Here is a 16,977-nt window from a genome sequence, read left to right on the forward strand (position 1 = left end):
CCTGCGATTGACGTGTGACTCAGTGTGACCGTCGATCGACAAACCGCCTAAAGCAACAGGAATATCGTTCAACGAGCCATCTCTAACGGCCAATCAACTGATATGCTAATTAGGCTTTTACCTGAACCAACCGATCTAACGAGCTACTTTCTATACGATCACGTACTGTGCTTGTCCTATACTACAAATTAGCCTTTAACTATACGCCTTTGCACACGTTACACGTTCGGTAACGCAGTCGTCGACCAAACTCACTTGGAAACTGTATCCTAAGTTTCACGCTATGCTAATTACAATCTCGTCCGTAAATTTCAACATCGTACTCTATCTATTCCGGCCTAACGACGATGATCATCCCAACTCGAGACGTCCTATCAAAGCAAAATTTGTTACGGCTAATTAAACTATTTTGCTAGAAACGAATGGGACAGATGAGGTTAGAGTGAAAGGACGAAGAAAAATAAGATACAATATACGACTTATTAATTAACGTATACGTCCCATACTTAATAAAAAAAGTCATATTCCATTCGTTATTAAATATAACGAGAAAAAATATTATTTTATTCTTTTCTGAGGATTACTCCGAGCAAAACAAATTAAATCTTTCGGAGATAAAAACAAAAATTGAACGTAAAGCGATTTATTTTGAAAAATTCATTAACCAACATTAAATCGTGACTTTCGCGACAAAAGACAGGAATAATAAAAAAAAAAAAAAGGAAAAGAAAACTGTAAAGTTTTTTTTGGCTAGTCGATAAAAATATCTACGCGGATGAATTACGATCTAGAACTCGATATTAAAAATTTCGCTCGAAGCTTTGAAATCCGTTTATCGAGATTTCGATGTTCGGTCGTAACTTTAATTAACGTTTATTAGTTTCTTTTGATCGGGAAAAAGAAGCAGAAGAAGAAGAATGAAAAAAGAAGTAAAAAAAAAAGTAATTAATAATAAAGGAAAAGAAAAAAGACATAAAGTGAGAGGTAAGAGGGTGAGAGGTGAAAGAAGAAGAAGAGATCTAAGGAAAAGAGCCGGATTGCGACTGCGCTTCGTTAATCTCGAATAATCGTTCTCGCAAGAAGGAGGCTGTACCGACCGGATGCATATCGCGCGCGTCGTCGTGCAGCCAACCGGAAGTACTCCAATCTTCGTCGCGGACGAAGAAGCTTTCTCTCTTCTCTCTCTCACTCTCTCTTTCTTTCTTTCAACTATCCCTACGTCCGTCTTTTCCTTTTTCTTTCTCTCTCTCTCTCCCTTTATTTCATAGTCCTTATCTAACCCCCTTTTTCTACTTGGTTCAGTCTCAAGATTCGGCGTCGTCAATTCGAACGAAGATTATCGAGCTTGCACGAAGCAGAGAGTGAGTAAGGGAGGAAAGGAGAGGATAGTAGAGGTGTAGAGGGGCAGATGGGTGGTGAGAAAAAGAGAGCATGGGACGGTCTGGTCGCGAGCGAGAGTGAACGAGGGTGCGCGGACGCGGCTGGACGGGGATGAACGGGGTGTGGGTGGTCGGACGCGCGGGGGTGCTCGTCCGTGCGCGTAACTTTGCCGGCAGCATCCAGTAACACCGCGGAGCTCGAGGCGCGCGCTTCGTGCAATCCTTCGACGAAAAAAGAAAGAGAGAGGAAGGGACTCTCTCGGGAAAGGTACGATCGTCGTTAAAAGGAAAAGTGAAGTTTTGAAAAGAATTTACGAGGAAAAGGAAACGCGACAAGGGAAAGGAAATGAATAATAGAGATTTCACGAAATATAGACAAATAAGTGATAAAAGTGATTATTTGGAATAAATAAAAAAGAAAAAAATAGAAATCCACATAATATTTTTACTTTTTTTTTTTTTTTTTACTATAGTAAAATGATAAAATAAGTTATAACTTTTGCGAGAGGAAATATCGATCGTGAATATCGCGGATAGCAGCGCGTTCGAGGTGCGCCAGGAGGCGGAGCGGATAAGGTATGGTGAGATACGAAGGTGCATCGTCCTGGCACTATACAAACTACGCGAGATCGCAGTGAAAACAGTGGTGCAGAGAAAAAAGCCGGGACCGGGAAGCTAGCCGCCAATGATTGCACGTTCGGCTCTTCTCGAACCACGTGTTTCCACTTACGTTCGCGAACCGACGACGACGTACGCGAGCCGCGCCACGTCCAACTTTACGATCGCGCGCACCCCCCGACGGAACACCTCCTAAAGGAACACTATGTCATAAAACATTGACGACTTGAATAGAGTTAACGAGTTGCCGATGTACGGGTATCGATCAATTGGCCGATCGTTTTTTCTCTCTATCCTTTCTCGTCGGACATACTAATTTTCTCGGCTCAGGTAATTATTGGTTCCCCTTTTGTGGTGTTCTTTTTTTGTTCTTTCTCTTTTGCTTTCTATCTTCAATTTCTGATCAATTCTTTTACACAGGACTCGTTGCACGATACAAAGAAACATAGAATGAAAAGGACATATAGTGAAGCAAACGAATACGCATTCGATTTTCGATGATACACGTTCAACGCTAACAAAATTCTCACGACATCTCGCGATAGAGGCATCGGATTTTGAGCGACGTTGTCAACGATTGCAACCTGAACATTTTCCTTTGAAATTACCACATAATGAAACGAGATTTTCACTACGTTAAACGACATGAAAATAAATATGTCTCGCAGCTATTTTCTGTTTATAGCAAAAGATAAATTCTTCAGAGAGATATGAGAATACATTTTCGCGCGTAAATGAATTATAAAAATAAGTTTCTTACGAGGTTTACGCGAGCTCGACGATTAATAACATTTCTAAATTTTTCTCGGACAGGAATATGTAATCGAGATAAATAAAACATGTAATATAATAGCTGTTATGCACATTCCTTTGACGATCATGAAAATCACCGTGCGGAGTTGTTTGATGTTTCATTGTGTAAAGCTCGTTTCGAATTCAGAAAAATGTGATTGAGTTTCTCTTTGATTACATTGAAAACGGTCATCCGGAATTATGTAAATATTTCTAAACTTCCTATGAAGTGAACATTCAAGGAATCCATTATGGCAATCCTATCGATTGACGGATATTCAAATAATTGAATGATGATAAACGACTTAGCACATGAATTCATAGGAAAACTAATACGATTTGATCAATAGTTTTGATTACAAAAGAAAGAACGTTGTTGACGATTGTTGCGATTCTTTTTTATATTTTTGATCTTCCTTGCAATAGCACACGCGAATAAAAATAACGAATCGCTTTACTCTATTCTCTTCGGGGTCCATATTTTCAGTCTGTTTCATTGATCGATGCGTTCTTAACGATTTCGTTGTACGATAAATCCCCATTGGGAATAGTTCAGCGCGTTCAGAAATTGGTTCGACGGGGCGCGTCGATGGAAAATGCATCGCAATTCGCAACACGTGAGAAATGGGACCGATCATCGCTGTATTTTGTCATTATCATTCTACCCTTTATGCAACCCGTTTGTCCAAAAACCGTTTCTACGTTCGTTGGTTGGCTCATTCGTTCGGGGCTGCATTCTTTCCCAATTTCATCGAAATGGCCACCAAATCTAGCATTTTCAACTCCAGGTATTGAACTGTGAGCGACCATGAAATGTAAATTCGACTGAACTTTCCTAACGCTATACTCAACATTTGAATACTTCAAGCGTTTGTTCTACTCAAGCAAATCGACCGCTTTAAAAGGCATCAATCATGTTTTCTTTTAACTACGTTTTTGTACTATGAAAAATTTACATCATTCTCGAAATTAAACCTCGTAAAGTACGACTGTTGTTTAATTTATTGCTTCTACTCTTATGAAATATTCGCGTGAATGTTATAATCAATTATATCGTACGTTATGAAAAATTTTTATTAAAAAATTATTATATATATAGCTAACTTATAATTTTTACAGCAGTGCTTTTTTTCATTGATATATTATCTTGTTAAAAAATTAATATCTAGTATTATTTATAAACTTTAATTATAAACCAGTGAGAATTATTGATACGCAGGAATAAAAATATACCTATAGAGTGTAGTTAAAATTATACAAAAAGATTCGATCCGAGAAAAGTTTCTATCGTTTATCCGTTAACTTGGTACAAAGATAATCCTTTAAAGTAGTTTGAAAAGATTTTTTTAATCCATTTCTGCCTCCGAATAATGTAATTTTCTTGCCTAATCGAGCTCCAAATTCAATTAGTTACGTTACCATCTTCAAGCTAATAATTATCTCCCTCCTTTCAATCGTCTTGTTCGCGTTTACTCAACTGCTCTTATTTGATTTTCAAACAGTCATTCGTATTTGACGTTCAATGAGACTTTGAAAATTGAAAGATTTCTATCGAATTTAGTCCTGTCAATGATTATTTCAATATATCATAAAAAGATCAAAACCAAGTTAAATTCTTCGACATATGTTCCATTGAATTTTTATGAGAATCAAAATTATTCTTTCATATAATTTGACTTAAGAGAAATAATTCATACTAACAAAAGCAAGTTTTTTTTTAGTCCTTTTTTGAGTTATTTTCATTGTACGTGACTCTAAGTTACATAGTTATGTACTTGAATGAGAATACCAGTGTTAGAATAGTTTCAAAGTAAACGCAATCCATAATAGTTCGTGTATAGGATAAGCGGAAAAAAGATTGAGGAATCTTTCTCAAAGTACAATAAGGTGAATTTAAAAACGAAAAAGAACGTGAATGTAAAGGATGTAAAAAGGAAGATAAAAAGAAGGTCAAACCTTAGATACAACACGAACAACACGATTAGAAAGAAAATGACATTTTCAAAGAAGATCTCGTATAGAATTGTAGGGCGGGTCCATTCCAAACGGACAGAGTTTATGTCACGTACCCGGTCCACGTAATGTTCGCTAGAAAGTAGGAGAAAAGTGAGTCTAGCTCTCCGATGTGGTACACGTCAGAAGGACGAGTCTCTTTTGCCGTAGGTTTGCCGTACTTACACAGACAGAAACCTTTGTCCACGTCCTCTCGTTTCAAGAAAAGCTCGAGAGGAAAAGGAAAGAGCGAAAGGAGAAAGAGCAAAAAGTACTTGCAAACTGCCGAGAACATCGGACGTGTCCTGTAATGGGAAAAGAAATAGCATATACGATCTAACGCTTCTCGATAATATCAATCTTCTATGTAGTAAGAGACTTTGTGTGTACTTCCATCTAATTTTAAAAACTTGATCGTGTTATAGAAAAAAGTTCAAAGAAATATCTAAAATAAGTTTTATTGAACCATATTACAAACGTTTACGATATTACTAAATTTATTTAAAAAATAAAAAAAAAAGCAAATAAATACGCGTATTTTATTTCCTCGATCTTTTCGTATCGTAAATATAAAGATTATAAATTTTAAATATATATATATATATATATTGAAATAAAAAATAACGTAATACTTATCCGATGGTATGGAATGATGAGAAAAAAGCTGACATATTCATTTGTCTAACCATATTCGATCGATTTGAAAAATAAAAAAAGGAAAAAAAATAAGGAACGGAAATAGAAATGGTAGAAAGAGATATCGTGTCGCACGAAAAGAATCGTTTTTCTTTCGCCACCGTCTTTTTTCTTTCTTATTTGAAAACTGTCGGGACATACCGTCTAGATTTCAACAAGGAAGAATATAAAAAGGGTGTGCTGAATAAGGATCAGGAAAAGTGGATCGCCATGCCTCGCCATTGAAAAGTGTTCTGATGAAATCTTTCAAGACGAGCACCATCGAGTGCTCGTCGACTAAGCCGACCGTGCGAAACTCAATTTTCCCCCTTACATCGATCGACGAGGTTGCAATAATCTGATTTTCATCATGGTATTTTCAATTATCCTAAAGATTAATTTTTCATACGTACCGATAGCATGTAGAAATGATCTTTGTTAATCGATTTCAATGGCCAATTTATTTTTTTTATGATTCATATAAACAAATAACGAATGTAAATATTTTTAAACAGTGTTGCGGATAGGAAATTGATCATCGAAGGAGCTTCTCCAACGGAATACGACGCGAGTCTCGTGAGTCTCGCGAGGATGATTCGTGGGTGAAATAGACAAGAGACGTTGTTTGCCAGTATGCTGTGGATATTGATTGTGGTGACGTGCTTCGAGGTATCGACTCTGGCTGATGCGCAATCGGAGAGGACAACGTCCTTGGACGAAGATGCAAACAATAACGAACCTGACCATCCGGGTGAGTATATTCGAACTATATGAATTTACCTTGTCACCATCGTATAAATGATCGATCCATATACATACATCATTAGTTAATAGCTATTCAGTTAGTAACTATTCTGTTTTAGCTAAAAATAAAAAAAATATAAAAAGGTACTATAACCGTTGAGATAAAAATATTAGATAAACATAAAAAAGAAATGTCCCTCTAACAGGATTAACGTTTATTATTTTTATTAATTCACGTAGCGGTGGTAGTAAACAATTCTTCGTCAACGGTAAAGAGAAAAGAAAAAAAGAAAAAGAAAAATAAAGGGAGTACTGGGGATGATGTTTCAGGTAGAAATACTAAAGAGAATAAAAGCGTAGGGTGGAAAATAATTTGTTAAAATGAATAAACGTACGTGCGTTCTTTCGTCCATGCACGAATGTTCCTTTTTAACTATCGTGTTGTGTAAACGAGACTTTGGGAAATTAGAGAGGAAGAGAGAGAGAGAGAGAGAGAGAAATGGAGGGAGAGAAGGACAACGAAGAGAAGTCAGAAAAGGAGACACTAAACTACTCGTGTAAATTATCGTACGCTAAAACTTTTCTCTTGATTTATTTCCACGACCGTTCGTTCTCCGTTGAGGATATCGAAATTAATGTTTAATGGATGAGTATCATGAGAGTAGTCTCCAAACGTTTATACTTTGAAACTTTTACCGATACATGCCATAACCGCAATTAGAAAGAGAATAATACATTATAAAATCGATATTGAATAGTTCGATCATTAATTTAATATTCAATGAAAGCTTTTTAATTACTAATTAGTCTCACAATTTTCATAAAACTTCACTGAATTATCTAACGTTACTTTCTCTATTATCTTTCCCTTAGGAATCTAATTTAATAATATTTGCTTATCGAAATATGCTATTTATTTCAAAAAACAACTTTTTCGACTATCATTAAAATGAATAATTATTTAATAACTTTTATAATACTCGTTATAAACAAAATAAGTATTATCATTGAATTTTTACGACTATATATTTATTTGATAGGTGCATTTGGTAGACGATACTATTCCTTGATGTAACACGTTCTAATATACCGTATCGACAAACCAAATCAAAATTATAATTAGTGTATAATTAATAGGTCACAATCATAATAAATATTATATAATTTGTATTTCTCAAATGTAAACGAAAGAAAATTGACACAAGAAACATTTATGTTAGTCGAATACGGAATTTTCGGTAAATTAACGCATCCGTTGGTCACTTAATCGTACACGAGTAACGTCCACTTGTAAGAGAACACACGTGTCGTTGACATACGGACACGTGTATCCTTCCCCGAGGTAAATTAACCACGAGTTGATGTCCTTTTGAAAGAAGGATATCAGAGAAAGGATTGTTACATAATTATTTTAACAGAACGTATTATATTTTTCATCTTTATCACTTTTAGTAATTTCTTTAACAAAAAAAAATATCTAATCAAGGGTAGGCTTATCGATAAAATCTTGAAGCAATCTTCATTTCATCGTCTTTTACGATTATTACCATTCGATTTATTGTCGTTGGATATACGTATATATCGTATAGTAGTGTAGGTACTCTCGGTAATTGGTTCGTTGCGGGGGATCTAATGAAATTACATTCATTTCCCAAGGGTGCAGAAAGTTAAAGGAGATTCTGACCTGAGCTTTCAGATTTTCGGAACGATATATGCTCTTCGATCTGACAGTCCTTTACCTTAGAGAAAAATATATATTTAAGTACTTTGGATTCAAGACTACATCCATTCAATGAATAGATTTCTATCGTGAAATCGCTTTAGCTTCTTTGCACTTAACTATCGGGTTAACGATAACCTCGTTGTCGAAACGAGGCAAGTCCTCTTCATAACAAGAGCCGAGTTTAGCTCCTTCAGGCTCCTTCAGACTCGTGGGACGTACTATCGAGTTAATGGTAATCTCGTTGACGAGTGGAACCTAACGATACCTATGCTTTAACTTGTTTTTTTCTTCCTAAAATCGCTAGTAACCGATAGGAATATCCAATACTTTTATGCATTCACGAAAATTTTAAACAACTCTCTTGGTAATAATATAGGTAAATCATATAGGATCTTAACATATTCAAGATTGGCAATTCTGTAATATGTCGTTTCAAATTATTTAGTTAAATAACGGCGACATTGTTTTACGTCATTTAAAAATTTTGCACCTAAATGTTGGTAAAATTATCTTGCTTTATTAAATATAGAATTTTAATGATTTATTAATTTGTTCTATTTTGTTTTACTAATGAATGTATATGTTTATCATACCATTTTGTTAAACTTGTTAAATTATAATATTATTTCTTCTTCATTTAATAATTTTTTATATTTCAACTTAATATATGCAGTATCCAATTAAATATTTAATCCTAATAATACCAATTGCGAATTTATAAAAAACTAAATCAACGAATTAACGAGTTTCTCGAGAATACCAGTAACTATATTACATATTTTATACATTAACGAAAAACTTAAATATTTCATTTGGTAATGTAATAACGTAGAATCATTTGGTAATTAACTAAACTTCAAACGGCTTTTCGCAAAAATCAAGATATTTACTACAACTTTTAATTATTACGATTGTCGTATGATAAAAAGAAATAGCATTAGTAAAGAAGTTACGACTCGGGGACAGCATATCCAGAAAGGTTAAACGCTTTAATGCGACGAAGATGCCGCGGGCTTTTTATATTCGAGAGGAACAATAGAAGACGTAATGGGAAGGAGTTCCTCGGGCTACAATTTAGGGTCAGATGGCACGAACCTGCGATAAATGCATGGTCCTTTAAGCGCACGAATGGGGTTGGATTGGAAACCGGGCTTGGGAATGGGGGTAGAGGGGTTGCTGGAAGTTACAGAATCTCGAGACTTCTCTAGACTTCGTATCCGAATAGAAGGGTCTCTCTCTCTCTCTCTCTCTCTCTCTCTCTCTCTCTCTCTCTCTCTCTCTCTCTCTACCGCGGTCAAAAAAAAACAAGAGTTGAAAAAGAAAGGAAATGAAATATAGCGGAAAAATTATCCCCTCGAGGAGTTGGCCGAAGGAAGAAGGTTTAGATAAAAATTTCCAACGTTTGTCACGGTCGTCCCCTAATTAAAGGTCCTTAGATTAATGGAGACCCGTCCCGTTCCAACGTTATTACCGACGATCGATTCGTTCGTTCGTTTAACCATTCTGCTCGTACCTTTTAACCAGTCCTAGGAAGCGAAGTCTTTCGCGGAAGCCGCGTTACGAATGTTTCCGCTTACTTTCCTTCGTGAGCGTGAGAAGGAAAATATCGAAGGTCTCTCATTGCTTTTCCTATACCCTCCTTCTATCGATCTTTCTCTCTTTTTCTCTCTCTTTTCCTTTATATAACGGTGTCAGCTTCGCGAAAGTACCTACCGAGTTCATCGAAATACGTTTTCTCACGAGAGATTTCAAACTTTCTCTTCGAATAGGAAAACGATCGAAACCGCTTACAGTCTTCAGAAAAATCTAATGAAACTTTAGAAAAGATTATCATGAAATTATTTAGATATCTATGAAATTAAGGTAAAATTACATCGAGTTTAATTACATCGACTAATTAAAACATCGAAATACGATTTGCTACTACTACGTAGCGTTTCCTCAGATTCGTAAATTTATTTTACTCGAGTTTTAGAACGATAGAATTTCTTTTATTAAATTTGTATTTACTTAGAACATAAACATGATCATAAAACATAGTAATAATATAATATTTTGCTTTTCCTTGTCAAATACTTTATAGGACGAGAAGAAACAATGGAAGTTTTTTGTATAAAGCTTTCGCTAAAAGACTTCGTGGAATTGCTAGGGATGCTCATACGGCATCGCGTTTAATTGCCCTACCAACACAATTGTTCGTCTTATGTCTCGTACATTTCAGACTCATTTTCGTTCTAAGCAGCTTTCACCTTTGAACATTGCCTCTCGCACCGGTGATAGTACCGTATGCGCACCGGCTTGTTTGAAACAACGATCAAGCACCTCTAACGAGTGTTTAAACTACGCTTGTTAACTGTCCTGGACGAGCAGGGGGTGTCGAAGTGGAATAAGAGAGGGTTGGAGGTCGTACCTGCAACAAACGACCTCGTCCTTCAACACTAGCTACGACAAACGTACAGTATATTCGTCTCATTTAAGTATTTGCTACTTTCACTATACTATCTACGTACGCGCATTACATTCTACTTGATAATCATTAACTTGTTTACTTTTCCTTCCCCGTTACATCGCATCAACCTTGCTTACACAATCCAACGAATGCGAATATTCTTTCTTCTTTTCCTATTCCCTAAATAATATTATTTAATTATTATGTCTCATATGACATCATGTCACATATATTTAACATTATTTTTCAATTATAAAAACAGAAAGTATAATTTTATCGACGCAAATGTGATATATTTTAAACTAAGAGAAAATCCTTTCCTTTTCTGTAAAAAATGACACAAGTGTGCCGTAAATTAAAATAAAATTGCTTATAAATATGGGATACAGATACTGATGCTAACTCATTTTATCAATTAACGAGATTTACTCGTGCATTACATAATATATCGTTCGCTTGGAATTATCTTTGATTCAACATTTGTATCGATTGATTTTATTGTATTTTACATTTCTTATAATCTGTGTATTAATACTTATGTAAAAGAATAAAAAATTTTAGCTCTAGAACGTTGAAAGGCATTAATTTTTATTATACTTTTACGCAATATCATTAATCAAAAAAGGACTGAAGTAGGACTGCAAGGATTATAAAATCGTTAATATTAAATCACAGGACAACGATGTCATATAATTTATTTATTTTATAAAAAATATCAATGCGCAAAACGGGTTCTATTTATAAAGTCGATTCTAAGGTTTTTCAGATTATAACAAAGCAATTTCATTAACTCTTACAACAATGTTTCTTTCTTTCTCTCTCACTCTCTCACTCTGTCATTGTCTCATTCTTTGTTAATTAAAGCTATACGTCTCTTTCAATAATATATTTTAATCACGTTGTGACATGTTGTAGTAAAAAATTTGTAATAAATTACTAAAGAAATGAATCAGTTAATTAATTGAATCCGAGCATTGTGTTACGAATTGTTCGTCAGAAAGAAAAAAAATTATCAATTCTCCACACATATTCAGATATCCGTAATCAATCCTTTATCTCCGTTCTTCCATTGATACCGTAGACATAGAAAAAGGGAAAGATTTGAGCTCTGGGAACTCCAGTACGTTTATTCTTTTACTTTCTATCGATATGATAGCTATTCAATTTTCGAATATACTTATAACACATTTTATTCATTGAATTACCGATATCACAGATTCTTTTCTACGTATCGAATTTCTAACAAGTAGAAAAATTAAAATCTTTAATTTATATTATTCTGAGGTAATCAGCTTAACAAATTACCGAGTTCGAAGAAAAAAGTGGAAATATCGACAAGGGTAGGAAATTTGAATCTATCTTACTAAAATTTAGAATTATTGGATTTATTGAAAAAAGTTTGATTATTCAATTTTAACATATGTACTTAATATAAAAAAGGTTTCTATAATCGATTTGATTTTATGCTACAAAACGATCGATCTACTTATAAGCTAAATAATATTAATATAATTTATATAGAGGTGTATATAAAAATATTACAAATATTTATTTATGTATATATTATTTATTATTAAATTTTTTACGTTAATTTTATTCAGAGGAAAAAAAATAATTAAGGTAATCTTCATAAACAGTAATATTATTTCACGGAACACAGCAAAGTAAGAAACCTTGATAAACAAATTTTTTCTCAGAAGAAGATGAAAGTTTTAATTAATCGAGAGTGCAAAAGACGAACGAACTGGCCACGATATTTTTCTTAATCTTTCTTCTCTCTTTTACTTTGTTGTTCATCTTTTCTTTCTCTCTTTTGTTTTTAATCGAATAGCTTCCTCCACAAAGGCTTGCTTTTCCGTAAATGGTGTCGCATTCTAAACTAGACGCAAATGATAGTCTGACAAAAGTTTCGACGTTTCAACGTTCGTCCGTAGAGGCGTTTCGCTACACCGATTATTTCCAAGAAACTTTGGACTTTCACGATACGCATCTCACTTCTCATGGTCTCAGATAACGGCAATGGATTTGCATAAGAAGTACACTACAATAAGTTTAAATGTATCCAAAAAATACACTAAACTTATCTCATTAAAATGAGTTAACGATGAGCGCGATATTCGTACAAAAAGATAAACATATACAATTTATTCACCTCTATAAATGCAATATTTAAAATATTTTTATATTTCTGAACAGAATTGTAACACTAATTAAAATATATATTTTATTTATCCCTAGAAATTTAATATTGAACATTTTTTTACACTTATTTAAATACACAATTTTACACTTTTACACTTATCTAAACATACAATTTATCTATCTCCATAACTCGAATATTAAGAATTTTCTACACTTTAACAAAATAATAGCACCTATTAAATTCATTGCTTTCCCATAATAGACTGAGAATATCCTGAATAATACGCAATATAATATATGTTTTCTATGTAAACGATGCATCCTTAAAATACATAAACATGGGCAATATAGTTGATGAGCCTGCTATTAATGTAAATAAACTCTTCGATAGAAGAACAAAATTATAATACAATCGATAATTTTACAAATATCTATAACATTTGTTTAATTTAAAATAGAAAAGAGGAAAAAAATATTTATTATTCATTCGTACTTACCCATTGCATTGAACTGGTTTTTTCTTTTTCAATAAATTTAACTATTCAATGTAACAGTAAATTGATAGACTCACAAATTTGGTTATATTCCATTTTTCTCTTTTTTTTCGTTTCATCAATATATTTTTCTCTTCCCTATATATACAGATACCTACAACGCATTTTACATTATTGTTCAATCACTATTTATACACTTTGATTACTTCATTATAATTATAATCGATAACGACCAAACAAACACGATCGCACAAATAATAACTTCAAATTCTAAGTTCTATTATATGTTTTAATTAATACATGCTAACTTTCCCATGTTCGCGTGCCTTTTCTGGTTATTCAACTACAGTCGCTGTATAATAATATTGTTTCTAACTCTATTAATAACTTGAACCTGATACAAATGACAATAAAATAATATAACTCTAAAAAATATTTATAAATATATATGCGTCCGACGCAAGCCATCGATATAGATTATGGACGCAAATGCGTGCTCGGCGAAGTTTCAGGTGTTTACTGCTGTCTTATATGTATGCTCGGAAATATAAAAAAAGAAAAAAAAAAGTATTCAGTCCCCAGCGATCGCTACTGCTGGCCGCAGGCCGCTCACGCTACGCGCTTCAACTTAAAGTAGTTAGCAGTTTCTTTTTCGTTAATACTTTCGATATATGTACATACCAATGGTTATAGAATGAAAAATATCCTAGGTTATAAAAAATTATAGTCGTAAAATAACTGATGATACGGACGCATAGAACAAAAAAGGGTTCAGAAAAAAGAGGTAGAATATTGAAGAGGCGAATTTTTAAAACAATCACAGATTTTTCGAACATTGAAATATTATACGGAATGAGAAGAAAAGGGAAACACCAAGAGTTATAAAAGAAGAAGGAGTACACACAAGTGAACCGTTGTCAACCGTGAGCCAAATCAGCTCGGGGCTGGGTTAGGTATACTATGTAACTATATGTACGTAGAAACGTTGGCTACATTGGATGGATGGCGAGGTTGATAAGGGTTTGGCCGGTGCCATCCTGCCGTGGTTATGTGACCTTCGTCCGATCCTCGGATGACCTCCATCGGCTATCACAAATCTCGACTCGATAAACAGGAGCAGGACTCTCGCCTCGTCAAGATGCATGAACCTTGCTCGATATCAAACCTAATCCAAGCAAACGCAACGGGAGGATCTAACGTCTACGCGAGTACCCTTCTCTATCTATCCATCTATCTATCCATATATATTATATATATATATGTAATACCATGTTACTTCATATTTGTATGCGAGAGTTATTCTCTAATCGAATCGAAACGATAGTCATAGTTCATATCACATTCGTCCAACTAACAATTTCACTATGAAATCTCGACACGATTCGATATCAGTCGGCACGAATCGAAATCTCTGTTTCTACCTCCGGCGTTAGAGGAAGAGAACATGCAAACCAATATTCGTTCAGTAACGTTCCTGGTTACTTTAGCTTCTCGAAATTTCATCCATTTCCGAAAGGACAAACACGCTTTCAACTACGATGCATAGCTACTACTAAAGCAAAATGGTTGAAGAACTCGATAGTGGTTTGTTCTATTGAAAAAATTAGAAAATTAGAATCAAATGTTAAGATTTTTTCTCTCTTAAATAAATTCTTCCATGCGAATGGATTTACCTTTGCTTAATTATCGAGTTACCTAATGACTACCTGTCAATCGTACTGAACACAATGCAACGTAATCCAATTAATTCGCATGCATCTCGATTAGCGTTATACCTCTGTATTGCATACATCAATTGCAACTGCAAAATCAGAGTTTATACTATCCATAATTATTGAGATATAATCGAATTTTAGTGACGACCGTTACACCAACCAAATCGATGTACTAATCAACTTGAAGTTATTCCATTTAAATTACAACATAAACGTTGTACCAACCACACAATGTTCCAAGATAACTAATACAAATTCTGTCGCTTTAATAGTCTCTTAGGAAATAAACAATGTTTTATCAAGTTTCTACTCTGACGCTTCCAATCAATTTTCTTAATGGATAATTCGATTCCGTAGAATTGAGTAGAATAAGCTTTATTCAGATAAAAATATAATACAAAATGGAACGATGAAACGAGTTTTTTAAATTCTGTAATGTGAATACGCGAGGTCGTTCATTATTATAAATAATATATAATTTCGATACAACAATTACAAATATATATATATATATATATATAAAATATTTCTTTCTAATACGAATTCATTATTTTTTAGCAATATGGTTCCATTAACTTAACTGGTAATAGGAACAACTAATGAATGAAATTTTTTTAATTCGTGTAACAAATCAAATTTATCGATCTTTCATTTTATTTCAAATTTATAGTTGAAATATTTAAGTTAACATTTACGCTTATGTTCTAATCTAAAAACATGCTTATAATAATCGAAAAACAATAGAATGGACAAATAGTAATTATCGGGGATAACGATAAGTCATTTTCCCACTTATATAAATAAATCATGATCTATCGTTAACGAATATGCAATAATTATCCAAAGTTGCGATTATTAAAGATGAAATTTGAAATGAACAAATTACTCAAGAGCGTATGCATTTGCAAAGAGAATTTGAGATTGTAAAGTGATATTATTTTATCTTTCCGTTTGAGCATAATCACAGTTGAATGTCGGTTTAATATGCGACGAACAATCGCGAACGATAACGAAAGTCGATCCTGACAAGAAAGTAAAATAAAGCTGATTGAAATCGATTAGAAAGAAATTTGAAATGTGAACACGAGAATACTCACTGTACAAATATTTTTTTTGTCTTTCTATTATTTTTTTTTCTTTTTTTAATGTAACGTTGAAAAATATGCACGTACATTTAATCACGAGAGAATAACCGATGAAAATAGTAAATAAAAGAGAAAGAAAAAAAGCGAAAATTACTAGTGCATTGAACATTGATAGACAAACACAATTGTATGAGATAAAACGAAATAAGAAAAATCTAAACGTATATTGTTGCTACAAAAGTTATAAGATATTTAAGAAAAATCGTCATTTCTCTATCGTTTACATTATTCTTAAATATTAGAAAATTAAGAGTATACCTGAGAAGTATAGATCTCCCTTCTGTTATTAAACGCGTACGAGGATAACTGGTCACATTTTTGAGTGTCAAGAGATTTGAGTACCGTAAAACCCTTATTCGCATTTATTTTAGGGATATCCGATCCTACACTGTATCTACAGGGGTAGATAGAATAATCGTAACAATATCCACTCACTCAATCATATATATAGGTTGTTTTTATTATATATTTTATATATATTATTAATTATATTATTACTATATTACCTCCTTCCGTTGTTATAAATTATTATTATTATTATTTATACTCTTTCTGCTTCGTTTTCTCTACCTTTTTCAGTTACTAAAAGTTGAAATTCATAGAATTTTCAATATATTATTGTCCTTATAAATACTCACGTATTTATTCTTCATATCCTGTAAAGAACTTGTTTTGTTGCAGAACTTATCTTTTGAAAAAACAAAGAATAATCAAATTAATTGTAAGAAATTAATGTACTAAAAAATATTAATTTTCTCAATTTTTGATTTTTAGACTTTTGAGCGATTCATAAAATGGATATATAGTAAATATAAAAGACCTCTTGTAAAGGTCAGTTTCTATTGAGGTCAGCTTCTACCATATGAGAAAACGGTTACCATGAACGTAATAGCTGCATCTGCAAGCGTAGTCCTTAAGCGTAGCCGTGGTCGTGGCATTATTATTCCATTAAGGGATGGTTGACGTCTCTTTTGTCGTTTAAAATAATTGGAAACACTCGACGTGCTTCTCACGCGGATAAATGATCGAGGATCTGTTCTCCCAGTTAGCCAATTTATAACCAGACCAACAATACAACCAGCTTATAAATCCTTTTACATATTTCTTTT

At 33.4% G+C, this 16,977-nt stretch overlaps 1 protein-coding gene across 2 annotated transcripts in view; it reads left to right on the plus strand.

Annotated features, from left to right (window-relative positions):
- The first annotated feature begins 1,492 nt into the window (after nucleotides 1-1,492).
- LOC107063997 (nephrin) overlaps nucleotides 1,493-16,977 on the plus strand; it is a 133,681-nt gene continuing 118,196 nt past the window's right edge. The window contains exons 1-2 of one of the 2 annotated variants that reach the window (XM_015316229.2): nucleotides 1,493-2,327; nucleotides 5,972-6,207. In XM_015316229.2, coding sequence (XP_015171715.1) covers nucleotides 6,090-6,207 — 118 coding nt within the window. In that variant the 5' untranslated portion in view covers nucleotides 1,493-2,327; nucleotides 5,972-6,089. Of the gene's footprint in view, nucleotides 2,328-5,640; nucleotides 5,830-5,971; nucleotides 6,208-16,977 lie in introns of those variants that run through there. The other variant, XM_089172390.1, reaches the window with a different exon arrangement.

The sequence above is a fragment of the Polistes dominula genome, unplaced genomic scaffold, assembly GCF_049000335.1.
Source record: "Polistes dominula isolate Pdom_NZ unplaced genomic scaffold, Pdom_raw_medaka contig_73, whole genome shotgun sequence".
In the NCBI taxonomy this organism is placed as follows: domain Eukaryota; kingdom Metazoa; phylum Arthropoda; class Insecta; order Hymenoptera; family Vespidae; genus Polistes; species Polistes dominula.